This window comes from Microcaecilia unicolor, chromosome 2 (genome assembly GCF_901765095.1).
Source record: "Microcaecilia unicolor chromosome 2, aMicUni1.1, whole genome shotgun sequence".
NCBI classification, from domain to species: Eukaryota; Metazoa; Chordata; class Amphibia; order Gymnophiona; family Siphonopidae; genus Microcaecilia; species Microcaecilia unicolor.
Window position 1 is genome coordinate 460,594,358 of NC_044032.1, and position 27,428 is coordinate 460,621,785.

The following is a 27,428-nucleotide window of genomic DNA, read 5'->3' on the forward strand; positions in this document are numbered from 1 at the left end:
CCCAAAACATAACATTTCCACCTCCATGCTTGACAGTGGGGACGGTGTTCTTTGGGTCATAGGCAGCATTTCTCTTCCTCCAAACACGGCGAGTTGAGTTCATGCCAAAGAGCTCAATTTTTGTCTCATCTGACCACAGCACCTTCTCCCAATCACTCTCGGCATCATCCAGGTGTTCACTGGCAAACTTCAGACGGGCCGTCACATGTGCCTTCCGGAGCAGGGGGACCTTGCGGGCACTGCAGGATTGCAATCCGTTATGTCGTAATGTGTTACCAATGGTTTTCGTGGTGACAGTGGTCCCAGCTGCCTTGAGATCATTGACAAGTTCCCCCCTTGTAGTTGTAGGCTGATTTCTAACCTTCCTCATGATCAAGGATACCCCACGAGGTGAGATTTTGCGTGGAGCCCCAGATCTTTGTCGATTGACAGTCATTTTGTACTTCTTCCATTTTCTTACTATGGCACCAACAGTTGTCTCCTTCTCGCCCAGCGTCTTACTGATGGTTTTGTAGCCCATTCCAGCCTTGTGCAGGTGTATGATCTTGTCCCTGACATCCTTAGACAGCTCCTTGCTCTTGGCCATTTTGTAGAGCTTAGAGTCTGACTGATTCACTGAGTCTGTGGACAGGTGTCTTTCATACAGGTGACCATTGCCGACAGCTGTCTGTCATGCAGGTAACGAGTTGATTTGGAGCATCTACCTGGTCTGTAGGGGCCAGATCTCTTACTGGTTGGTGGGGGATCAAATACTTATTTCCCTCTGCAGAATGCAAATAAATTCATATACTTTCCACAATGTGATTTTCCGGATTTAATTTGTGATGTGCTATCTCTCACTGTTACCAATAACCTACCCTTCAATTATGGGCTGCTCATGTCTTTGTCAGTGGGCAAACTTACAAAATCAGCAAGGGATCAAATACTTATTTCCCCCACTGTACAATGGTTCTTGCAAGGCACACTATTAATCGGCAATCAAAAAAATACAAAAAGTTAAGGTTTTTCTGCTTGTTTTCGTTTGTTAATGACATGCAGCGACATCGGATATTGTATGACGTTCACATTTCCCATGCTGCTCAAAATGACAGCCCATTTAGCTTATTTTCGAAAGGGAAGGACGCCCATCTTCCGACACAAATTGGGAGATGGGCATCCTTCTCTCAAGGTTGCCCAATTCGTCATAATCGAAAGCCAGTTTTGGGCGTCCTCAACTGCTTTCCGTCGCAGGGACGACCAAAGTTCACAGGAGCGTGTCGGCAGTGTACCGAAGGCGGGACGGGGCGTGGTTAAGAGATGGGCATCCTTGGTCAATAATGGAAAAAAGAAGGGCGCCCCTGACACGCATTTGGCCGACTTTACTTTTTTCACGACCAAGCCTAGAAAAGGTGCCCGAACTGACCAGATGACCACCGGAGGGAATCGGAGCTCACCTCCCCTTACTCCCCAAGTGGTCACCAACCCCCTCCCACCAAAAAAAAAATGTAAAAACAGTTTTTGCCAGCCTCAAATGTCATACCCAGCTCCATCTCAGCAGTATGCAGTTCCCTGGAGCAGTTTTTAGTGGGTACTGCGGTGCACTTCAGGCAGGCGGACCCAGGCCCATCCCCCCTACCTGTTACACTTGTGCTGGTAAATGTGAGCCCTCCAAAAACCCACCCAAAACCCACTGTACCCACATCTAGGTGCCCCCCTTTACCCTTTAAGGGCTATGGTAGTGTTGTACAGTTGTAGGTAGTGGGTTTTGGGGGGCTCAGCACCCAAGGTAAGGGAGCTATGCACCATGGGAGCAATTTATGAAGTCCACTGCAGTGCCCCCCTAGGGCATGTGAGGGGGACCAGTGCACTACGAATTCTGGCTCCTCCCACGACCAAAGGGCTTGGATTTGGTCATTTTTTAGATGGGCGTCCTCAGTTTCCATTATGGCCGAAAACCGGGGACGACCACCTCTAAGGTCGACCATCTCAACATTTAGGTCGACCATTTCTTAGGTCGACCTAAATGTCGAGATTTGGGCGTCCCTGACCGTATTATTGAAACGAAAGATGGACGCCCATCTTGTTTTGATAATACGGGATGCCCCGCCCCTTCACGGGGACATCCTCAGAGATGGACGCCCTTAGAGATGGGCGTCCCCGTTCGAAAATGCCCCTCCACCCCTACTAATGAATGCATAATACCCAGTTGTAATAAGACAAGAGATTTGAAGCCCTGCATCAAAAGAACCACTAGGTTAAGAAGACTATTGATGTTTTCACATCACTTTAGAGTGGCAGCACAGCCGTAATCATTTAGGTGTGTAAACTGCTCAGAGGTTTTCCTGTGTATTCTGACTTCGTAATCCAAGCAAATCTTGGTTGGTTCGCATGAAAACACAAGACAGCTCACTATAATACGCAAGTGAAGGCAGGCGCACCTGAGATAAATAAGAAAATTCAGATTTGTGAAAGTGGTGTTAGAACTAGGGTGGCCAACCAGGTTCAGATCATAAAGAAACAAATGAGTTAGTCCGTTTTATTCTGTTCTTCTGCAAAAAGATTTGAAGTAGTAATTGCAAACCAAATTATAGATAACTTGATTTGATTCCCTCTTGTTCCTCTGACTCATCTTTCAATGTCTCCTATGCTGGCTCCCTCTTGTCTTTCCATTGTATGTTTGTTAGTGACCCTAATTATGTATTGGCGTTTTCTGATGCTTCCTCTACACAATCTCCTGCCACGTCTAGGTGATTACTCATATCTTTGGAGTGGCCTAGTGGTTAGTGCAGTGGCCTTTGATACTGGGGAACTGAGTTTGATTCCCACTGCAGCTCCTTGTGACTCTGGACAAGTCACTTAACCCTCCATTGCCTCTGGTACAAATAAGTACCTGAATATAATATGTAAACCGCTTTGAATGTAGTTGCAAAAAAACACAGAAAGGTGGTATATCAAGTCCCTTTCCCTTTATAGATGCATAACTCTCAGTTCCAGATCACTCCATTCAAGGCTGGGTTTCCTTCTACTTCTAGCCACATCCCCCTATTCTCCTTCTCTAACCTCTAGTCTCACAGAATCATTGCCTTGGGGCAACCCTGTCTTCCCAAATAGAGAAACAGATGAAATCCTGTCACTTCCTCCTGCACAACACAATGAGGCATGTCTTGTCATTTTAAAATGTCATAAAAACATCAGCAGTATATTCTATGATGTCTTGAAGGTCTTTTTAGAAGGGTTGGACAACCTTTGCATGTGTAAAAAGCTAATTTGAGAAAAGCATCTACCTACATATGTAAAGCTGTGTTCTGAATATGGTTTGGGCAAACATTAACAAGGCAATTCTACTAGGTGCCTCCATTTAGGCATCGTAAGGCCATAGAGGAGGTTCTATAATGGAACCAAGATGCCTAGGTTCTGTTGAATTATAGTGTAACCTGGTGTAACCCGGTATCAGTGAACCTAACATGTTGGCACCTGCATTTACACCAGCCATAGAGCTGGCATAAATGCAGGTGCTTAATTGTGGCAAGGATGCTCGCCCTTGCTCCGCCCCTGCGTATGACTCCTTGTACAAGTTACACATATTGGTAAAGAATAGCGCTGAGACAGTTTGTTAGCATAGACATGCGAATATGCACGCTTAGTTGTGTATATGCTGGTATTCTGAACATTTACATGTGTTACAGGGGATAACAGTCAGCCGGCGGCGGTCAACGTTTTTCTAAATGTTGACCATGTGGCTAGCTAAATTAGCCATGGACATTCAGTGCTTGGCTATGTGCAGGCATCGACACTGAATATCCATTGCTAATTTAAACGGGGCTGGCCACTGGATCATATGTGGGTGCCGACTGATATTCAGCAGTAGTTCCACAAGATTTCCTCAATAGGTCGCAGCAGCCATCTTGGAAAGCTAGCCGTAGGGTCAGGAGCGAGTGGGCTTCACTCCTGCCCCTACCACTCCCACTGGACCAGCACAGATTGCAGGGGGACCTATCTAAGATGTTGGAAGGGTGAGAGGGGGTGAAGGGTTGCATGGTCAGGGGGAGAAAGCAGGTGGCACCTGTGTCAGAGAAGGGAATCAAGGGGTTGTCCTGTCAGGAGGGATTGGGACTAGAGGGACATGGGAACAGAGGGCTTCTGAAATATTTTTAGGTTATGTGGGTCCTGGCTGATACTCAGCCAAGGCTCACGTAACAATCTTATGCGAGCCCCAACTGAATATTATCCGGGACCCGCGTAAGCTCTGGTGGCCAGCGCTGGAACATTTAACCCTGGATATTCAATGCTGGTGTCTGCACATAGCCCACCACTGAATATCCAGGGTTAATTTAGCCATCCAGGGTCTCCATTTAAAAAAAAACACTGATCACCTCTGGGTGAATATTACCTCCAATGCTTTTAAATATTCAGTTTTGTTTTACGGGTAAAAGTAGATGCTGATGGTTCTTCGGGTTCCTATGGCTGTCAGGACTTACTGTTTTGCTATGACTGCAGCAGCATTTTGCTATATCCTAGAAGTTGCTGCCTTAGGCCACTGCCTAGTCTACCTAATGGCTGGGCCATTCCTGCCTTTGGAAAGGAGTTTGGAAAGAATATCAAAAATGTTACAAATCTCAGTATTTCTGTCCTCAAAAGTAATATTCCTACAGTTTGTTAATCCGGATCTCTTTCTTCTAAACGCTAAATTTCATTTGTTAGATATTCTTAACCTGAGTTGCATTTCAGCAATTTTAAGTAACTGGAAACAAAATACACTGAATAACACAACACTTTGGTGGAAAATTCCATCAGTGCTTGTCAAATTTTTTTCTACTGTTTTCAGCAGCTACCAATTCATATTTATGAAATAAATATGATGAGAACAGCAGAAAAAATCTGACAACCACTGATGGAATGAAATTATAATCAGATAAGAGGAGTACTGAATTTCATGCAAGGAAACATGTGTAAAGAATAATGCTAGCCTATAGATGTATACACAGTAATGTTACACTGGTAGCAGATGGGCAATAATTTATTTAGATTTTGCTCACACCTTTTTCAGTAGTAGCTCAAGGTGAATTACATTCAGGTGCACTAGTTACATCCATGTCCTTGAAGGACTCACTATCTAATCTTGTACCTGAGGCAATGGAGGATTTAGTTATTTATTTATTGGGATTTATTACCCACTTTTATAAAGAGATTCACCCAAGGTGGTGTACAGCAGGTACAATTTAACATAAAACTTGCAAGACCAATTATAAATATAAATACAATAAGAAGCCTTTTTACAAAGCAGCGGTAAGTCCAACGCGAGCTTACTGCTCGTTCTTCCAGTACTACCGCCGGCCCAACATAGCCGCCAGTGGTAGTCCTGCCCCGAGAGTGTGCACTTCCAGGGAAAAAAGAAAACCCCCGGAAATGGCTTGCACAGCTGTAACCCGGCAGTAATCGGGCATGGTGAGCGCTGCCCGGTTACCGCCGGGTTAGTGTGGGAGCTCTTATCGCCAGCTCAATGGGTGGCGGTAAGGGCCCCTTGTCGCATGGCCACGTGGTATGGCCATGTGTGTCTGGGGGCTTTTTATCCACTGCAGTAAAAAGGGAAAGGGACTTGATTTACTGCCTTTCTTTGCAACTACATTCAAAGCTGTTAACATAGGTAAATGCAGGTACTTATTTGTACCTGGGGCAATGGAGGGTTAAGTGACTTGCACAGAGTCACAAGGAGCTGCAGTGGGAATTGAACCCAGTTCCTCCAGGATCAAAGTCTGCTAACTAACCACTAGGCCTGCTCCTCCACTCCAAAAAGGGACCGGGCGTGTGAGAACAATGGCCCCCGCCACTAGCACAGAGCCCTGTTTCCCGCAGCTTGGTAAAAGGACCCCTAAATGAGATAAACTTAGAAACAGCAAACTGAAACAATAATAGGACTACCATAAACAGTATCAAAAATATACACAATTAACAGCACTGCAGAACAATCATTTAATGGAAATGTAATGTCAGTACAATACAAACAATATCAGAAGAGACATCTTGGAAGAACATTCAGATAATATCGATATAATGCAGTCAGCATAATACCAATGAAATATCTAATAAGCACACATTAGAACATTCAAATAACATAGATATGATGCTAATGCTTTTCTACAATACAGCTTACCATGTAGTCGACGGACCAAGTGCAGATATATAGATGGGGATAAGGTGGTTGGTACAGAGTCAGTTGGGATAAACAAATGGGTGGCTAAACTGACATTAAGGAACTGGTCTAAGTTATAGTGTGTTTAGCAAGCTAGTGTCTTGTCTTGGAAAGGAGGTGAGCCCTTAGGTCCCGTAAGGCCCCAAAGGACCTCAAAGGACAGCCGTGCAACCCCAAATCTTCACCCGCGGCAGCCGCCATTCACCAAAGGTTGAGCCCCCAGCTGCAGGCGGCCAATGGGACTTCTGGAACCGCGGGGTTGACAGGCTGACCCAGCACTGGAACCAAGGGCAGGTGGAAAGACAGAGAAATCCAGGAACAGGCAGCAGGTCTCGATAGGCGGCTAACAGGGATGTCCAAAAACAGGCAGCAAGTCAGGGCAGGCAGCTATCAGGGTAGTCCAGTAACCGTCCAACAGTCACACCAGGAAAACAAGGGAACGCTCAGAGAACAGGAGCACAAGAAGACTGGCCTCGGGAAACAGAACCTGAAGCAATGTTCTGTTGCAGCCCCGCTCCTTAAATACTGTCAGCATTCAGCCACCCAGCCCCAGCCAACATGGCCGGCCAATCGGAACCTGGCTCCCGAGGAGATCCCTCTGATTGGTTCCGTCTGGCCTCTCAGGCGGAGCTACAGAACTGGCATCCCAATCTGGTCCCGTAGAGGCGGAGCTTTGGGCACCCGTGCCCGAAAATGAAGAAGACGCCGGCCATCGCGTCTCAGCACCATCTTTCCTGCTAGTGCAAGCGCGGACTCCATAGCCAGTGACTGAGAGCCTGGAAGCCGCAATCGCCAGCTTACGGACTCGGATGCGGACAAGGTGGCTATCGCCGGACCGGGTCCTGGGTTTTGGCCACGGTTCTGAAATGGCCGGCCATCGCCGCAAGGAATACCGGCTCGGCCCCGCCTATACTCGGGATAGCCGGCCATCCGGGGAATCGTCGGGTAAGTCCTCCCGGGCTGCAGAACCCTCCTCCCGGCCCTTGCTTCCCGCAGAGGAGCAGCCTGAGGGAGCAAGGGATATGACAGCTAGTCCAGGTGCGGAATGAATGTAAAGTCAGTCACCATGGGGTAAATTCTATAAATGGCGCCTAAATTTATATTCTATAAATCTGCGCTAAAAAACCCCACTTAAGCGATATTCCACAAGCTGCATCTAAAGTTCACCGTGGCTTATAGAATACACGCCTAAGCAGAGTCGTGTACAAATTTAGGTGCAGCCATCTGTACCAACGAAAATGTGGAAATGCCCGTGCCTAAATCCACGTGCAGAGTACTATTAATCTGTAATTACATGTGTAACTTGAAGCCACGCCCACGACCCTTCCACTTCTGTGCCCCCTTTTTTGGAACGTGTAAATTTTAAGTATGGACCCCGTGCCTAACTTTACGTGGGTTGATTTCAATGAATTCTAATTAGTGTCAATAATTGCTTGCTAAAAAGCCAATTATTGGCACTATTTGGCTTGTTATTCTGTTGAATTGCACATGCAAATCGGGAATGCACCTACATTTATGCGCACAATTTTTGATGACTTTTACAGAAACAGGGGGCATATGTATTAAAGGCTTGGGAGAAGATCTAGGCTTTCACCTGCTTCCTGAAGTAGAGGTAGTCTCGAGTTATGCTTTTTAGCATTTAGTGCATACTAATTCCATTACCGTGCGCTAAGCTTTGTTTATTTATTTACGGGTGACCATTTGATATACCTGTAAAAGGCATAGGCAGCTAAGCAGTTTACAAAGCAGTTAAAAAATAGGGAAGAGATAGAATGGAAAGAAGAGCAAAGGCCGACACATGGAGAGCTCAGTTGTTTATATAACAATAAAAATAAAAGAGAAGTACAGAAGAGAGATAGGGGAAGAAAGAGGAACTTATTAAAAAATATCTATCCCACCTACAACTAAGCGGATTACAAATCAACATACATATAGTGGTGGGGAGGCAACAGAAAAGTGAATTTACAATTTGCAATCAGGCAGTGGCTGAGAGGTAAAGAGAGAAAAGGTAGGTTTTCAGAGTTTGCTTGAAAGTGGGGAGGGAGGGTTGATTCCTGATGCATAATGGCAAACTTTGGGTCCAACGTAACGGAAAGCTGAGTGACGGGGAGTTGATAGGCGCAGAGGCGTAGCTAGATGGCCAATTTTGGGTGGGCCAGAGTCCAAGGTGGGCGGGCATGGAATTCACCGCCCCCCCCCCCCCCCGGTCCCCCTCCGGTTTGCTCCTCTCTCCACCCCTCCCTGCTCAAAAACCCCAAATATTAAATACTTGAGCTGGAGGGATCCCCAAAACCTGCCAACCGAAGATTTCCTCCTCCTCCACAAGCAGCCAGCACTCTTCCAAATGGCAGCTGGCAGCACTTGCCTCAAACTGATGCTGCTGCTGGCAGGCCGTGCATGCTCAGTGCTTTTGCATGTGCGAAAACTGAGCATGTGCAGAAGGGCCAGTCTGGGTCAGCTCAAGGCAAGTGCTGCTGGCTGACATTTGGAAGAGTGCTGGCTGCCCAAGGAGAGAAAATTTTCAGCTGGCAAGGTTTGGGGATCCCCATCAGCCACAGCAAGTGTCACAATTTTGGGTGGGCCTGAGTCCAAAGTGGGTCGGCCCTGGCCCACCCAGGCCCACCTGTAGCTACGCCACTGGATAGGCGGAGTTGGTATGGGAAGGGAGAACCAGGAGGTTGTTGTGAGCAGAACTTAGACAGTGAAGGGGAGTGTAAGGGATGAGGAGGTGCTTGTTAAGATAGGCAGGGGCAGTGGGAGACCTTGATTTACAGACCATGAGAAGAATGTTAAAAATGATAAGTGCAGAGACAGGTAGCCAGTGTTCAGAGTGGAGAAGGGGATGACATGATGAAAACCAGGGCCGCTGAGAGACTGAACCAGGCCCAGGGCAGGGCCGCCACCCTCCCCGGATCATTCCCCCCCCCCCCCCCCCCCCCGATCGCTGCTACAATACCATGTTGGCTGGCGGGGATTCAGCAGAGGATGTTTTCCTCCAGCGCTGCTCTTCTGCTGATTGCCTGCCCCTGCAAGTGCTTTTCCTCTCAGTTTCAAAACCAAGCATTCGCGCCTGAGAGGAAAAGCAGCCACTCAGCTGAGCAGAAGAGAAATGCTGGAGGTGCTCCTCCAGGTCCTCCCCAGCCTCCAAGGAGGGCCCGGCTGCAGCACTGGAGTTTTCTCTCTCCTGCTCCTGTCGAGACGTGATCACTCACGTCGTTAGTGTTTCTATACAAGCCAAGGGGCCCTTTTACAAATGCGCGGCAAGCCTATCGCTACTGCCCAGCAGTAGTCCGACCCCCACCATGCACCATTCCCAGTGCTAGAAAATATTTTTTTGTATTATTCAGTGCCAGGGGCATGCCCACTGGTAATGGGGCAGTGCTGCATTCTGCCCGGTTACCGCCAAGCTACTCCAGGAGCCCTTATCACCTCCTAAATAGGAGGCGGTAAGGGATCCCCCAGGAAATGGCTGCGCAGCAAGTGTTACGACACAGTCATTTCCTTCCTTTAAAAAAAGAAGCCTTTTACCGGTAGTGGTAAAAGGGGGCCTCAGCACGCAGCAAACCCATGCACCGATACCACCACAGGGCCCCTTTTACCACTACTTGGTATAAGAAGCCCTAAGGATATATAGACAAAGTAGAAGCAGCATTTCATTAGGACAGTTTTCAAACACATTTGCTCAGGTAGCTAAACAGCACATTTGCACCACTGGATTTCTGTAGGCCAAAATTTCAAAGAGAAATTCTCTGACATTGTCCCCAGCAGAGAGCAAACACACGCAGTCACTGCCTCATGCTCCAGATACGCATGCATACTTCCTCCTCATTCCAGAAATGCCTTATCTACCCCCCCCCCCCCCCCACCAGCTGCACCCATTTATTCCCTTCTCTCTTTTTCCACTTTTCTAGGAACTATTGGCTGTGCTGGGGGGGAGCACTGATTTGCAGCAGTGTGGCACCAAATTGAGTCCCTTCGTTTAGCACTGGTATCCATTTTACACAGACTGTTTCTCCAGCATCAGTAAGCTCCTGGGAGCAGCAGCCCTGTGTGGGTGAGAATTGGCCAGAGCAGTCAGGGGCAACCCTGTATTTTCCTCCAAATGCGCTCAGCCTCCCTCCCATTCTCTCTGTCTACTACCTGCAGCCTAGCAACCTTCAACCATCCCTTTACTGATTGTACCCACAGCTATGACTTACTGGCTGTAAAATTATCTATGGGCTCTACCTCACCTGCTTTTGCTCACCTGAATCAAAATAGCATGCACCAGCCAGATTCCTATGTTCCGCCAATGAGGGTACTGCAACCAGGGTTGCCAGGTGGAAAATTTTTTTCCAGCCTAAAGGAGCCCAAAATCCAGCCCAAAACCCGCCCAAACTCAAACCCCGCCCCTGACACCCCCGCCCCCGCGTCATCACCCCCGCCCCCGCCGTCATCAACCCCGCCCCCGCCGTCATCGGCCCCGCCTCCCCCGTCATCGGCCCCGCCTCCCCGTCATCGGCCCCGCCTCCCCCGTCACTAACCCCGCCTCCCCCGTCACTAACCCCGCCTCCCACGTCACTAACCCCGCCCAGAAACGTCATTAACCCCGCCCACCGCGGCCGAAAAAAGCCGGCGAAAAAACCGCAAAAGCCGGCGAAAAAACCGCCCCGAAGCCAAAAAGGAGCCCAAAAAACCGCAACCCGCCGCGGGCAAAAATTTCCCGCGGCGGGTCGCGGAAAACCGCCCAATTGGGCGGTAAAACCGCCCACCTGGCAACACTGACTGCAACCCAGCAAACTCCTATTCTTCCCTGGTGAGAGTGTAGCAATTTGCAAACTCCCAAGCACCCTCAGTGATAACACAGCAACCTGGCAAACTGAACTCCCACACTCCCCCGGTGACAGCACATCATGTACCAAGCAAAGTCCCATTTACAGCATGCAGCAGGCAAACTTCCCTGTTCCCTTGGTAATGGCACAGCTGTGTGTGGACATTGTTTCCTGGCTGCAGCTTTGCAGTTCCAAGGCCTGGAATCAGCATTTCATGGAATCCACCCACAGCTCAATATAACAGGTAATAGGGGAGGGGGGATGGCACTATGATCCCTTATTAGCCTCATCCTGTGCCTGCCTTCTCTATTTGGGGTCAAAGTCAGGTACAGGAGGGCCCTGACAGCATACCACTGCTATGTAACTAACATGGTATGTGTGTGTGTGTGTGTATATATATATATATATATATATATATATATATATATATATATATATATATATATATCTTTTTTAATATTTTGCTTTTGTAATTACTATAAAACAAGGTAGATATTAGACCACCCACTAGTCATATACATTCTAGACATAAAACTATACATGTAAAGTTATTCATAATTTTTTTTAATAATGGAATTTCAAAATATTATATTGTACATTATACAATGAAACAGAAATAACCTCCCCCCTATAAAATTAATCAAAAGGAAAAGGTAGATATCATTGAAGAAAAATAATATTGGTATAACGTTCTCTTACATTAAGGAATAGAACAAGAATCAAGAAAATTGAGATCATTCATATAATTAAACAAATCTGTGGTAAAGGAAAAAAATATATCCTTTATGCAGCATTGTTTTCCAGTCATAAGTCAAATATAAAGATTCATAAAGAAACTTAATCAGCAAGAAATTGTTCTGGGTCCCAGAAAATATACCTAGTCCTTGGAAACTTCAAAAAAACATTTGCATGGGAATCACAACAGAAACTGTACCCCAGTCTGTACAGCCTGTAGTCTCAAAGCCAAAAATGATTTTCATCTGGCCTTTGCAGATTGAAACATGTCAAAAAAAAAATAGAAGGTTTATGTCCCATGAGAAGAAATTCTTTCTTTTTTTTCTAAAAATCACTATTAGTATGAAATTTCTATCCATAGCCAAAATGAAGGTAACAATAACTGTATAGGTAACACATTAAACTTCATCTGCCATTTGAATGCCCAGTTTTCCATTTGTGCATTGCTATTGTGTTCAGTTTTGGAGGCCGTATCTTGCTAAGGATGTAAAAAAAAAATTGAAGTAGTGCAAAGAAAAGCTACAAACATGGTATGGGATTTGCGTTACAAAACGTATGAGGAGAAACTTGATGACCTGAACATGTTTACCTTGGAGGAAAGGAGAAACGGGTGATATGATACAGACTTTCAAATATTTGAAAGATATTAATCCACAAACGAATCTGTTCCGGAGACGGGAAGGCGGTAGAACTAGAGGACATGAAATGACGTTGAAGGGGGACAGACTCAAGAAAAATGTCAGGAAGTATTTTTTCATGGAGAGAGTAGTGGATACTTGGAATGCCCTCCCACGGGAGGAGGTGGTGGAGATGAAAACGGTAACGGAATTCAAAAATGCGTGGGATAAACATAAAGGAATCCTGTTCAGAAGGAATGGATCCTCAGAAGCTTAGCGGAGATTGGGTGGCAGCACCGGTGGCTGGGAGGCGGGGCTAGTGGTTGGGAGGCGGGGCTAGTACTGGGCAGACTTCTGTGGTCTGTGCCCTGAAAATGGTAAGTAGTGCATATGAGTTTATCTTGTTGGGCAGACTGGATGGACTGTACAGGTCTTTTTCTGCCATCACCTACTATGCTACCACGTTACTATCTGACTACTATCAGACTACCTAAGAAATATTAAGAATATCCACAGAGACCTGAAGCTCCTCACCTGAAGGCCTAGACTTTTCACAAGGCACATGGAGTACTCTCTGAAGTGGGGGTAATGCCCCAATTGTAAAATTCAATGTCTCAAACAAATATTTTAAACATCTCCCAAGCATCATGGGTTATCTTTAACCAAGGATTGATTAACTGTATCAACTTCAGACGTAGCCTTTTGAAGGGTCTCAATCTTGCTGGAATGATCCACCAGCATATTATCATATACTGCACATTTAAGTTGAAATTCTCTAGATTTCCTAGCCAGTTTATTAAACATTGTTAACAGAACTTTCTAAAGTTTCTTTCTACTACCACTCAAATAGAATCAAGAGTAACAACTTGAGGCTTACAAATCCCAGTCTGACCTGCTGAAAATGTTGTTTGTCAGTTTGGCTCTGCCACGCTCATTCCCTCTCTGAGGCTGAACTCTAGGGCTCCCGCTATGTTAAACCGGTCCCGCAAAACAACTGCACTTTCCTTTCTCCCACCAAAGACAGTCTTTGAACATGACATCCAATACTATCAATGACTCTGTTGCTTCTGCTCGGTTTGTCATGTTTATCGACTTCATTCCATTCAAGCAGCAAAGGACTCAACTATAAATCCACCTATGCAACCAGCTTTTCCTACCTAAGCGCACAACTATGGAACGCATTGCCAAAAGCAATAAAAACTACGCCCGACCACCTAAATTTTCGGAAAGCACTAAAGACAGACCAGAAGAGCATACCCCACCGACCCAACATAAAAATGCCTGTTCACCTGCGACACAATGCAACCAAAGACCGTAACGAACATTACCTGACTTTTCTTCCCCCTTTTCCTCTATAAGTTCCCCCAACTGTACCTACCATATATGTACCCCATTCTACTATAATATCACTTTGTATTCATTCATACCATGTATTTGTTCAGACCGTAATCGGTAACGCCGTTAGCGGTTATATGTTAGCCACATTGAGCCTGCAAAAGGTGGGAAAATGTGGGATACAAATGTAACCCGCAAGGAGTGTGTTTTTCCCAACAGTGCCTGGTATGGAAGAGATCAACACTGCTTGGGGCTGAGCAACCTCCCTGGATTCTATATATGGGGCTGAAATATTGACACTTAAATTTAGGTGCAGATCCAAGATGCGCAAGCAGCTAAGGGGTCCTTTTACCAAACTGCAGAGAAATGGGCTAGTGGCGGGGACCATTTTTCCTGCACACCAGGGCCCTTTGTACCGTAGCAGGTAAAAAGCCCCCAGACAAGCATGGCCATGTGGTAAGGAGCCCTTATTGCCATCCATAGAGGTGGTGATAAGGGCTCCCGCGGTAACCCAGCAGTAACCAGGTAGATGCCCGATTACCACCGCACAAGCCATTACCGGGGGTTTTCTTTCCCCCCCCCCCCCCCCCCCCAGAGATGGCATGTGCTCGGGGGAGAACTACTACTGGCGGTCACATTGGGCCGGCGGTAGTCCCGATTTAGCATTCGTTAAGCCCGCATTGGGCTTATTATTGCTTTTCTAAAAGACCCCCTATATTTGTTAACAAGCTATCAAGTATAAATTAATGGGCCTTAACAATCAATAACTGCACTTAATTGGCACTAATTTGGATTTTGTGTGCTATGGGATTTAGGTGCTCAAGATTATAGAGTAGCATGCAAGTAGATGCACATGCAAAACCAAATTAGTGCCAATTAAGTGCAATTATTGATTAAGGTCCATTAATTCATACTTGATAGCTCATTAACTAATTTAGTTGCGCATACATCTTGGATCCATTCCTAAATTTTGACACCGATATTTCATCTCTGTATATAGAAGGGAGCAGCTAGAGGAGGGGCCTGGGCAGGTCAGGGGCTTTAGGAAAATTTGCACACAGTTTTATATAGGGCTGGGCATTTAGGGGCCCTTTTACTGAGCCGTGGTAGGCTCTAAGCATGTGCAGCATGCGCCCAAAGGAGACTACTGCCAGGCCAGTGTGCCTTCCTGGCGGTAATTTCAGATTTGGTGCACACTTATAACGCATAGATGAATTATTTATTTATTTCCTCCAACACGCACCAGTTTCAGCGGTAGTCGGCACTTGGCACATGCCAACCGGTCACCACACATGTAGACCGTGAGCCTTTACTGCTAGATCAATGGGTGGCGTTATGGGCTCACATGGGCGTAGTTTGGGGGGCGAGGCGAGGCATTGCCCCCCCCCAAATGCAGGGTTGGCGCAACGCTGAAGGCAGCTCTTCCCACCCTCAGCTCCCGGACAGGCTTCCTCTTTGTTCCTTCCTGCCCGCCCCCTTGCACGCGTTTAAACCTTTTACATTCCTCGCAGCGACGGCAGTGAAGCACATAACACAGCGGGCTCACCTCCAGTCTTTCCCTTCCCTCACTCAGTGTCCCGCCTTCTTGCGATGATGTATTTCCTGTTTCCGCGAGGGCGGGACACTGTGTGAGGGAAGGGAAAGGCTGGAGGCGAGCCCGCTGTGTTGTGTGCTTCACTGCCGTCGCTGTGAGGAAAATAAAAGTTTTGAACATGCACGGGAGGCAGGAAGGAACGGAGAGGAAGGCCGTCGGGGAGCTGAGGGAGGGCAGGGAGAATCGCTGGATATGGATGGGAGGGGGAGAGAAGAGATCGCTGGACATGGAGAGGAGGGGAGGGCAGGGGGAGAGAAGAGATTGTTGGACATGGAGAGGAGGGGAGGGCAAGGGAGAGGAGAATTGCTGGATGTGGAGAGGAGGGGAGGGCAGGGGAGAGGAGAATTGCTGGACGGATGGATGGAGGGCAGGGCAGGGGAGAGAGGACAATTTCTGGACATGGATAGATGAATGGAGGGGGCAGGGGAGAGAGCAAATTTGTTGGATATGGGTGGATGGAGGAGAGGGCAGGGGAGAATGGAGAGTTGCTGGACATGATGGATGGAGAATTGCTAGACATGGATGAATGGAGGGGGCAGAGGAAAGAGCAAATTTGCTGGATATGGATGGATGGAGGAGAGGGAAGTCAGGAAGGAGATGCACATGGGTGGAGGGGAGGGAAGAGAGGAGAAATGCTGGACATGGATGGAGTGGAGGGAAGACAGAGGAAGTAGATGCACATGGATAGAGGGGAGGGGAGTGAGGAGAAATGCTGGATATGGATGGAGGGAAAACTGCTGAATTTAAGGGCTGGATCGGAACACTTTGAGGGCAGATACTGAAACTGGAGGAAGGATAGGGACAGGGCAGGGCTACAGATGGTAGACAGGATGCATAAGGACACAGGAGGATGGTGGACATGGTGAGTGAAAAAATATCAAATGGAAAGAAGACACTGCATAAAACAGAAGACACTGGGACCAAAGCGAATAGAAAAACTAAATGATCAGACAACAAAGGTAGAAAAAAGTATTTTATTCAGAATGTATTAATTGGAATATGTCAGGTTTTGGAAATGTGCATCTGTGATATTTTGAATGTAAGTTTCAATTTTTCTGGTATTGCTGCATGCTGAGTCTGACTTCTTGAGGTAACTTTCCAGTTCAGTATTTTGACTTCATATTTTTTTTATTTCTTGTTCCTTGTGTTGTGTTTTTCATGTGTGATCAAGGTGCAGTATTCTGCTAGTGTGCAGTACTTGCAGCCCTTTTGGTTTTGTTTTGTTTTTTTGTCACTAGGTAGTGTACTGGTGTTTTAGAGCCCGGTGTAATTACAGAGCTGCCTTTCCACCAGTGGCGTAGCCAGACTGCCAGTTTTGGATGGGCCTGAACCTAAAGTGGGTGGGCACAAAAATTTCTCTCTACCCCCCTTCCCCAGCAAAATGTAGTCACACTAATCAGATGCATTTGTAACACAGGGGTAAAGTGCTGCTTTTCAGTGCATCAGGTTTCAGAAAATAATTTATTTAATAGCCTAACACCCTTTTCAATGAGCTTTCAGAGGCCAAAACCTCCTGCCTCAGGTCAGTATAATGCTGTTATGGTATCCTCTCCTGACCTAAGGAAGGAAGTATTGGTCTCTGAAACTTTATTAACACAGGTACCATATTACTTTATCCTAAATTAAAAATAAAATTATTTTCTTTACCTTTGTTGTATGGCCATTTACTTTTTCTCATTGTGTTGCTCCCAGTCTCTAGATTCTGCTTTCCTTCGTCTTTCTCTTGCCAGGGTTTCCTGTCCATTCGTCACCTATGGCTTTTCATCTTTTCCTCACCCTTGATCTCCACATGCCCCTTCCTCTTATTCTCCAGTCTTTCCCTACTCTGTCCTCTCCCTCTTTCCATCCAGCAGCTCCCCTCTTTCTCTCCCCATCCTTCCAGTGTCTTCCTTCTTTCTCTCCTTATCCTTCCACTCATCTACCCTCTCTCCTGATCCTTCCATCTAGTGTCTCTATCTCCCCTCTCCTTCTATCCAGTGTCTATCTCTCTACCCTTTTCTGTTCAGTCTCCTCCCTCTCTCCACATCCTTCTAGTTTCTCCGCTTTTTCTCTGCATCCTTTCATCCATCTCCCCTCTTTCTCTCCCTATTCTCCCATGTCCAGCAGCTCTCTCCCCTCTAGTCCCTTCTTCCTCTTATTCCCTTGTCCAGCAGCTCTCCAGCCCCTTCCTGCTCTCCCTCCCATGTCCAGTAGCTCTCTCCCTTCCAGCCAGTCCCTTCTTCCTCTCCCTCCCATGTCCCAGCAGCTTTCTCCCTTTCCTCCAGTCCCTTCTTCCTCTCCCTCCTATGTCCCAGTAGCTCTCTCCCTTCCCTCCAGTCCCTTCTTCCTCTCCCTCCCATGTCCAGTAGCTCTCTCCCTTCCAACCAGCACCTGTCCCTTCCCACTCTCCATTCAGTAACTGTCTCTTCCAAATCTTCCTCCTCCCCTTCTTTCTGACTCTTTCTTTCAGGATCCCATCCAGCCCCTCTCTTCCTCCTTCTAACCAGCACGTGTCCCTTCCCTTTCTCACTCTGACCCTCCCATCCAGCTCCTGTCCCCTCTGCCATCTTCCCCTTTCCTTCCAGCATCTGACCTCTTTCCCTTCCCCTCCCTCTGACACCCCACTGCTGCTAATGCTCCATCTTAAGCGCCTCGCATCTGCTGCTCTGTCTGCCCTGCTCTGCCTGCAGCTGTAAGCGATTTGCTCGTCGGCCCTTCCTTCACCGTGTCCCCCCCTCGCGGAAATAGGAAGTTACATCAGAGGGCGGGACACGGTGAAGGAAGGGCCGCTGAGCAAATCGCTTTACAGCTGCAGCAGCGCAGAGCAGGGTAGAGAGAGCAGCTAACGCGAGGCGCTTCACCTTCCGATTCTTCTTTTAAGGTTGGGTTCCGGGTGGTCTGCTCCTCGACGGAGCTGCGACGCCGGCGGGGCGGATCGCCCCGCCTTGGTACAACGATGTTGGGGCGGGCCTGGAGGGAAAGTGGGTGAGCCTGGGCCCGTCTAGGCCCACCCGTGGCTACGCCCCTGCTTTCCATGCATAAGGTTGTAGTTTGTCCTTTCCTTGGAATTAGTGCTGTTATGGTTTGGTAAGGTTATGAGTGGGTTTTTGCACAAGTTTGTGTATAGTGTTTTGCAGTGGAGAGATTGTGTGTTGATCTTACTGAGGTGGCACCAAAACGTCAGAAAGGGTGTAGAGCCTAAATCATGACACACTACCTCTTGAAGGATCTACATATAGAGCTTATGCATTTCTAAGGTCTACACTGGCATGGTATGGGAAAGGGGGTGGGGAAATACTACTGGAGAGGAAGAGGGTGCTGGGTAAGGAGGAAGGAAGGGAGAAAGAGCTGGCTTTTTTGGGAATAACCATAATGAATATGTATGAGATCATACATATTCATTATGGTTATTCCCAAAAAAAGCCAGCTGTTTCTCCCTTCCTTCCTTCCTCCATATTAGCATATTCATTTGTGTGTGTGTGTATGTATGTATATATATATATATATATATGCAAATGAATATGTTAATATGCTCCACCCCATCCTTTGCCCACCCACCCCCAATTGAAACAGTCAAACTATGCCCATGTGGGCTCAGGCCAGTTTGGGGTGCGCACAAGTTTCATTTTTTACCGCAGGCTCTTTTCCCATCCCATTAAAAAAAAAACTTTTTCGTAGATTCAGTAAAAACTGGCCCAGTGTATGCCCAATACACACACCTACACTACCGCAGTCCCCTGAGTGCACTATTAATGGCAATAATTTTTTAAAAAATTTTAACTACAATGACATTTTTTAATCTTGATCAAAACTTTTAACTCCTGTCTGTTGATGAGCATTGCTTTCTCTCCCCTGCCTATCCTATTTCACCTTGGTATAACTTAGCAGAGGGAAGGCATTAGCGTCAGTTGCAAGTAGCATGTGGGATTCGCTGCCGGAGACCCTATGAAAAGCCAGATAAATGTTAAGATAAATGCATGGGGGGGGGGTCAGCAGCAGGACAGGAGAGAAATGGGTGTCTGTGTGTCAGGGGTAACAGGTTTAATAGCAGAAGGGGAGACACCTGGGTGTATGTCCAAGGGGAGGATGCAGTAGGAGAGGAGAAAGGTAGGTACCTGTATGGCAGGGGAGCAATGTGCTGTGGAAAGGAAGTGTGTGTATGCAACTTTTCATTATATTCAGCAGGTTTTAAAAATTTTCATGCAATAGGAATTTACTAGTAACAAGTCATCCAGTCCAGAGGTACGACTAATCATATGATTAAAATTTTTAATTGTTGCCCACCCCTCATTGAATAGCATGTTATTTGTTTGTTTGTTTGTTTATTTATTTGTTTGTTTTATTTGTATCCCACATTTTCCCACCTATTTGCAGGCTCAATGTGGCTTACAATTTTTCCGTCATGACTTATACCATTTCATAGTACAGATACAATTGGTAATACATATAGAACATGGATGATGTAATGAACAGTCAGGTAACACATATTTAACATGGATTACATACAATGGGTATCACATATTGAACATGGATTACAAAATTAAATTAGACAAAATGATGTTGTGGAGGATAAGCAGCCATTCTGAGCATCTGTTCAAAAGGATGTTTAGGTCAACATTTTTAAAAACAAATTGGAAAAGAATGCACCTAAAATACTGTGATTAAGCATGATTAGTCGCACGATTAATTGTGATTAACATTTTCCAGTGTTGCCCAATTCCTAGTTTTATAGAATAGTTCCATTAGGTGCCAAAATGCCATGAATTAAACACCAAAAGGACAAAAAAAAGGCTTAAACGTGTCTGAAAATATAAGTTGTAAAAATACACAATTTCAATCAGACCACATATGTTTATTATGATATAAAATTAATGGGCTGATAGAGGCGTCTCATATGTAGGTGAAAGCTTGTAAATATCTGCTTCCTGAAAGGCTAACAAGCCAATGAAAGATTATAATCATCGATCACCTCCAGCCAACCAATCAGTGCCAAGCATTACTAGTCTTTAGCAATCTGAGTATCGGAAAAACTTTTAACCGATTTATTTAATCCTTATAGCATCGATACTCAAGTATATGTAAATGTATAAAGGCACTGTTGGTTACAAAATAAACATTATCGTGAAATTGACGTATAATGCACTATGTTAACTTATCTTTGATGGTTCTAAACAATGAAGGCCATCAAACAGGGCCTGAACTCATCCAATTGTATCATCAAACTGAGACCTCCGGTAACGTTATTAAACACCAGCATTTACACCAAGTTTTAGCTGGCTTAAATATCCGCGCTCAACTTTAGGCATGAGAATCTGCTGTAAGCACTCCTCTTTAAAGAACGCTCATCTCAGAACACCAGTTATAGAATACTATTTAGCGCCAATTTTTTCCGGCATACATTTCTGAGCGCCATTTATAGAATTTCCCCTAATGCCTCCAGTTCATGGCCTGTGGTGGCAAACAGAGCCACTACCAGATCTAACGTTATTCATATTTTCAGCAGCACTTATATGTAGAAACATTGCTTTGAAAATCCACAATGGCCCATGGATACATTTAGGGGCTGAATTTCACTACTGAACATATAAACGTTTCACCTGCCCTCATTCTACCCTTTTCCCAATGGATCAATGTATGGAATAGTTAAGTTTATCTATAGGTCTGCATCAGGTTTTTTTAAAGCATGAATGTTTTTGAACATTGAGCTGAAGATTGAAATACTCAAAATACAATTAATAATTATACTCTTATATAATAAAAACAGGAATTTGGGAGTAAATAGAGAATCCTAAGTATATTTAGTTCCCCTGACATTCTGTTGTGTACAGTTTTAGAAAGCATGTCAGTGTTATGATGATGTCATAAAAAGGTCCAATAAGCAATTTTTTTTCTTTCAGCATTAATTTTGTGAAATGGTCATCCCAAGGCATGCTGAGGATGTCTTCTGAGGCCATGAATGAGCTGTTCCAGCCAACTATCCATCAAATTGTCCAGCACATAGGTATACCAATACTAGTTGTGGTCGGCAAGTAAAATGCTTTCATCTGAAAAGGTTCAAACTGAGCTGAAAATTTATATATACTATATTGCTACTACAAGTAGATGGAAGTAGTTCTATGCTAGTTGGATTGTTTATTTAAATAGTATGTCATAAAACAGGATTTTGTTAAAACCGAAATTACATCTATGAACAGGTGTGGCACTCACCTCACACCTGCAAGCATCATTTCTACCACATTCTGCTTCAGCATGAGAATCTTTATTCAGGCTCCTGTTCAAAAGCTACATTTGGGAGCCTAATTCACCTACGGGTCCTTTTACTAAGCAGTGGTAAAAGGGGGCCTGCGCTAATGTTAGCGCTTGTTTTTGACGCACACTGAGGCCCCTTTTACCGCAGCAGGTAAAAGGCTGTTTTTTTTTTTAAAGAAATGGCTGTGCTGTAAGTGAACCACTTACCGCACTGCCATTTCGGGATGGGGGGAGAGCACTTCCACCCATTGAGGTAGTGGTAAGGGCTCCCAGGCTAACCCAGTGGTAACTGAGCAGCGTGTGGCACTGCCCGATTACCACTGGATAAGCCCCAGCAATACAAAAATAGAAAAAATTTTGTAGCGGTGCATGCTGGGGGTGGGAACTACCGCTGGGCTCCTGCAGTAGCCTGGGATTAGTTCTGGATTGACACGCAGCAAGCCCATTGCCACACTCCAACCCTTTAGTAAAAAGGCCCCCTAGTTTGTTGTCTCATGTTGCATTTATGGAGGACACACAAAGGAGCGATGATGACCAAGGAAAGGACAAACTTTTCCAGAATCCTCCATGGTTGCAAAGCTTTATTCCAGTGTCCAGAAGGAAATCCCATTGTTCCAACACAGCTGCGTTTTGACATGATAAGCCTCTATCAGGGATCTGTGTGTTTGCCAAATTATTTGATTTCTTTCCTTATAAACCTCTGGGAATGATCAATAGCATGGTAGCTACTTTGCTTCAAGCATCACGTGCTGTACTCACCACCAAGCTGTTGATCATTCCCAGAGGTTTATAAGGAGAGAAATCAAAGAATTTGGCAATTACACAGACTCCTAAGGCAGGCATATCATGCCAGAACACAGCTGAGTCGGGTCAATGTGATTTCCTTCTGGACACTGGAATAAAGCTGTCTCTTGTTGTGCCACATCTCCAATGAAGGAGCACTGGCCGATTTCCATTCACCAGCAATGACACATCTCACCGCCAAACAGCAGTTCAATATTACTTTATAGTTAACAGATGTGGTACCTCCCAGGCCCAATGAAATCAGACATAGGCCCAGTGCTGCCTGTAAAGGTGTTCCTGTTATATGCTGTATGCTGTAATGACCTGATCCCAACAGGACCTAAGGGCTTCTTTTGCAAAGCTGTGCTGGCGATTCCCTTGCGGCAAATGAAAGGAAGCCCATGGGGATTGAATGTGCTTCCTCTCATTTGCCATACCAAGAATCGGTAGCACGGCTTTGTGAAAGAGGCCCTAAGTTTTGGACAGTACCACCACATATGCAAGTATGTCCCTGTACTGCCACACCCTCTCCAAGTGGACATTTTTAAAGCACAAGAACGGTATGACAAAAGTCTTCCAACATAGGAGGAATTAACTAACCACATTGGGCATATTTTTATCTGTTGTTTCCAAGAGTAAATCATACAGTCTTTTTAGTTCCACTACCTTTAAGAAAATAATCTTTAACCTGGAACTTTTAAATTTTAACAGATTTAGGGGCCCCATTTATCAAACTGTTGTAAAATGTGGCCTTAGAGCATCCTTACATGGGTCATTCCTTCGCATTAAGTCCATTTTTTCCACAGGGGTTAAATGACCAATTTTTCTATTTTCAGTATAAATAACCATGCACTAATTTTCCCATTAGTGCATAGCCATTAGTGTATGAGCTTCTACCACCACCTATTTTGAAGGCGGTAAGGGCTCAGTCACTAACCACACACTAATCAGTTAGGGGCACTTTTAAAAAGGGCACGCCAATTTGGAGCTCCTGCCGGGCCAATGCGGGAGCTGGTGGTAGTTCTAGCCCCAGCGAGCACCATTTTCTGTGCTGGGGAAAATAGGGCTCGGTTGGGAGGTGGGGATAGTGCTGTGACTTATACGGTCTGTGCCACAGCCGGTGGTGGGAGGCGGGGCTGGTGGTTGGGAGGCGGGGATAGTGCTGGGCAGATTTATACGGTCTGTGCCCTGAAAAAGACAGGTATAAATCAAGATAAGATATACACAAAAAATGGCGCATGTGAGTTGATCTTGTTGGGCAGACTGGGTGGACCGTGCAGGTCTTTTTCTGCCATCATCTACTATGTTACTATGTTATTTGTTTGCATGGCAGTTACCCGGTTACTGCTGGGTTAGCACGGGATCCCTTACCGCCGCCTCAATGGGTGGCAGTAAGTGATTCTCCCCCCCCCCCCTCCACATGGCTATGTATTTTTGCAGCCTTTTTACCTGCTGTGGTAAAAAGAGCCTCGGCGCATGGCAAAAATGGCCGCTGCCAGTACCGCAGGGCCCTTTTTACTGCAGCTTGGTAAAAGGGCCCCTCAGTGCTCTTCAATGTTGTTGTAGTGGAGAACATGCCCACTGTCCTCTCCCAGACCTGCCCCCAGCACTAAAAACAATATTTTATTATTTAGCGAGCGGGTAGAATGCACACATGCAAAAATTACTGCGGGACACCTAAGCATGCCCCACAGTAAGGCATGTTTTGCTGCAGTAAGTACACATTAGTGATTACCACTACTTAGTAAAAGGACCCGCTTGGGAGTAGTTGATAAGCTGCATAGAATAATGCACTTATTTACTTAACTGCAGGAGTGACTAACTTCCTACATCAAATCTCTCAGACATTCCCTACCCCTACTCCTCAGAACCTGACACTCAAAGGTGCACCTCCATCCCATGTGACCCTGCTAGGAGTTTTTTTTTATGGCTAACAGAAGCGACAGGAGTGGTTCCCTGTTGTTTGTATCCTATTGGTCCATTGGTTACCAGGTTCAAAATGGCGCCGGTTGACCCATAGCAGTAGTTTCGCAGTATCACCACTAGGGGTCAAGCTGCCAATTAAGAACTTTACATGCTTTGCAGATTATTGTTATGTAGCTCACATTGCAGTACACTAATGCAGTGGTTCCCAAACCTGGTCCTGGAGGCACCTCAGCCAGTCAGGTTTTCGGGATATCCACAATGAATATTCATGAGAGAGAGTTGCATGCAGTGCCTCCACTACATGCATATCTCTCTGTTGAATATTAATTGTGGATATCCCAAAAACCTGACTGGCTGCGGTTCCTCCAGGATCAGGTTTGGAAACCACTGCACTAATGTGTTAAAAGCAAATAAGATAGGATTTTGCTGTTTAATGTGTGTTAAACAGTAAAATTCCTATGTTTCTGTCTGACTGATGAGTAATTGTTCCATCACAAGAGCAAACCAATTAGTACACAAGAGCTTGGCAAAAACATATTCTTTCCAGTCCCCACTGTGCATCTGAATCTTACCAAAGATGCTTCACAGGAAGGAGGAGCTGCAATACTCAATCTGGAGCTTTCCATTTTCCTTTGTGTAGCAGAGCTACAGACAAACTTATAGCACACGAGGATGAAACTTCATTAATAGTCTGAAAATACACATGGACTGTTGTTCTTCATCCTACCTGTTGAGCATCTGCAGTGACTCAGCAAAACCTTGTGATTCCCTGAAGGCCAGTCTCTGTCAAGCAATGCAGATCCTGAATCTTCTGCCAATAATATCAAACAGGCCAATAGTCAGCCTGCAGCAGTCAGCGTCTTTTTAAATAGTGGCCTCCGTGGGCTGAATTAACCCCCAGATATTCAGTGTCAATCCTTATCCAGCTATTGAGAAAATAAATCCATTATTTCGTGAGCTGACATCTTTATTTCTATAGATACATGCTTTAATTTGAGAAACTGTTAGTTCAGGAAGGTTGGCAAACTACTCAGTTCTATGATACATACATATATAGATATAGATATAGATAGATAGATAGATAGATAGATAGATAGATAGATAGATAGATAGATAAAGATGATTACAAAGAAACAGTTATGAGAAGAAAAAAACCTCATTTAAAATCCCTTATCTTTTATCTATCAGTGCATGTGAAATACTTGTAGAAGAAAAATCATATTGTATATTATTACATGAAAAGAGCACAATGCAATTGGCCTGAGGTTTTTGTTTTTTTTTCAAAGATGAATAACTTCACAAGTCTCCGAGGAGCACTTTGAAAGAGAGACATTTACTGTGTTTAAATTGAAAATGTTCCATCTCTGGATGACCCCACGATTGGGAAATTAAATATTTATTGTGGATTCCGGGCTAGAGTGTGCTTCTCGTGCAATTAGTTTAGACATTTGAAAGGCTTGCAAAAGGTTGCTGAATTTCTCATTACAGAAAAGTGGGATCTTGAGATTAACGACTTGCAGGGAAAAGATGCTGAGTTAATTACATTTTAGAGAGGGCAAACAAAGCAAAGCTACCATCACTGCACAATTAGAGTGTGTACCTTGTTTTAAAGTTGCAAAGCATTTTTGTTCTGAAGTAGTTTGACAGAGTGCTGTCTCACTGCTCTAGTTCCAAAGCCTGTCCTAATTAAACCCCAGAACTGGCAGAAAGTTTTCTAGCTGCCTTGTGCAGCTTTTGAATTTAGTAACACTTCCCCTCCACCATCCCTTCCCAACCCCTGTTTCTTCCCTCATAGCCCCTCCCCACCTCCATACACACACATATAAACACACACAACAGCTGATGCCTTCTGGCAGGTTTCCACCACTGCTGTCACAGCTACTCAGCTCTTCAAATACAACTGTCTGGTTGTAAATATGCCTGAACATTGGGATATGAGTCACCGTGTGCTTGGTCCTTGTGAGGGAGTAGCCTTGCATCTTTCCCTTGCTTTGGAAGTAGAGAATGACACAGGGATGTTTGTTCCTGTCCTCGTGGGTTCCATTCCCACCCCATCCTCGCAGGTTCTGTCCCTGTCCCGATCCCATCCCTGCAGGCCCTGTCTCTGCCCTCATCTACAGAAGCCTCACTTATGATTTTATATTTAAATCTTTTTATTAAAGTATAAAAAGGAACAATTTCTCGTGCAACTGTTGTTTATAAATCACAAATAGAAAACAATAATAACAATGAGCAACTATAATAACCCCCCCACTACCACCACCACACTCTACCTTTCCAACGCCAACAATAGTTGACTTCTACTACCCCAAGAAATTCTAATCCACCCTGTTAAAATGTCCAGGGGTACAAAATACAACCCGTTCTGTATGCCTCAGCAGAGGAGAAATATGCCCTATGAAGCATTTTCTGTCAGACCACTGCTGAGGTCATCAGTTTTGCTATCCAGGCTAAGCCTTTCTTGTTCCTGGTTAGCTGTTTTATGGTATTACCCCTGATGCAGTCTTATTGGCGAAACGTGGCCGTATCGGGTCTGTACAAATAAAGAACCTGTTTGGACTTTCAATGTCTGCTTTCTGTTTATCTAATCAATGCAATGAGTCATTGAAATAAACATTCCAAATTGTATTGGTCTTTTAATTGACGTGCAAAATTGTATATTGGCAGAAAATAGTGGTGGGAATGACCAAACAGATGAAACTGTGTGATCCAGTTTATGAAGTCCTTTATTGGGTCCAAAATAACTTACCACACAATAAAGTAATTAAAAGATGATAAAAAATGCTGGGACTCAATACAGGCTGTTTTTCAGCACTGTCGCTTTCATCAGGAGTCCTTTGGCAAGTGTGTGGATTTCATATGAGTTTGAAAGTCAACATAAAAGTTGCTTCTATAGCAAGCATCTTCTTGTAAAAACCGTAGCTTAGCAAACTGAAATCCACACACTTGCCAATGGACTCCTGATGAAGGTGACAGTGCCGAAACTCAGCTTGTGTTGAGTCTGGACATTTTTGATCATCCTTTTTTTTTATTTTTTTTTTTAATTTTGTATAAGATTTAGAAATTAAATGCAAGCAATTTCACTTGTACAGAAAAGTGTTATACAAGAAAACTATAACCTTTCATAAAAAATAATTTTTTAAGAGAATATAATAAACACTCATGTCCACAATATTGAGCTCCAAGACTGCATAAGAGGAAATTTTTGATCATCTTTTAATTACTTTATT

General features: G+C 45.1%; 1 protein-coding gene across 1 annotated transcript in view; it reads left to right on the forward strand.

Moving 5' to 3' along the window:
• Positions 1–27,428, forward strand: part of HSPA12B (heat shock protein family A (Hsp70) member 12B) — a 230,372-nt gene that overhangs the window by 200,520 nt on the left and 2,424 nt on the right. The window contains exon 12 of the mRNA XM_030190980.1: positions 21,138–21,241. Coding sequence (XP_030046840.1) covers positions 21,138–21,241 — 104 coding nt within the window. The remainder of the gene's footprint in view (positions 1–21,137; positions 21,242–27,428) is intronic.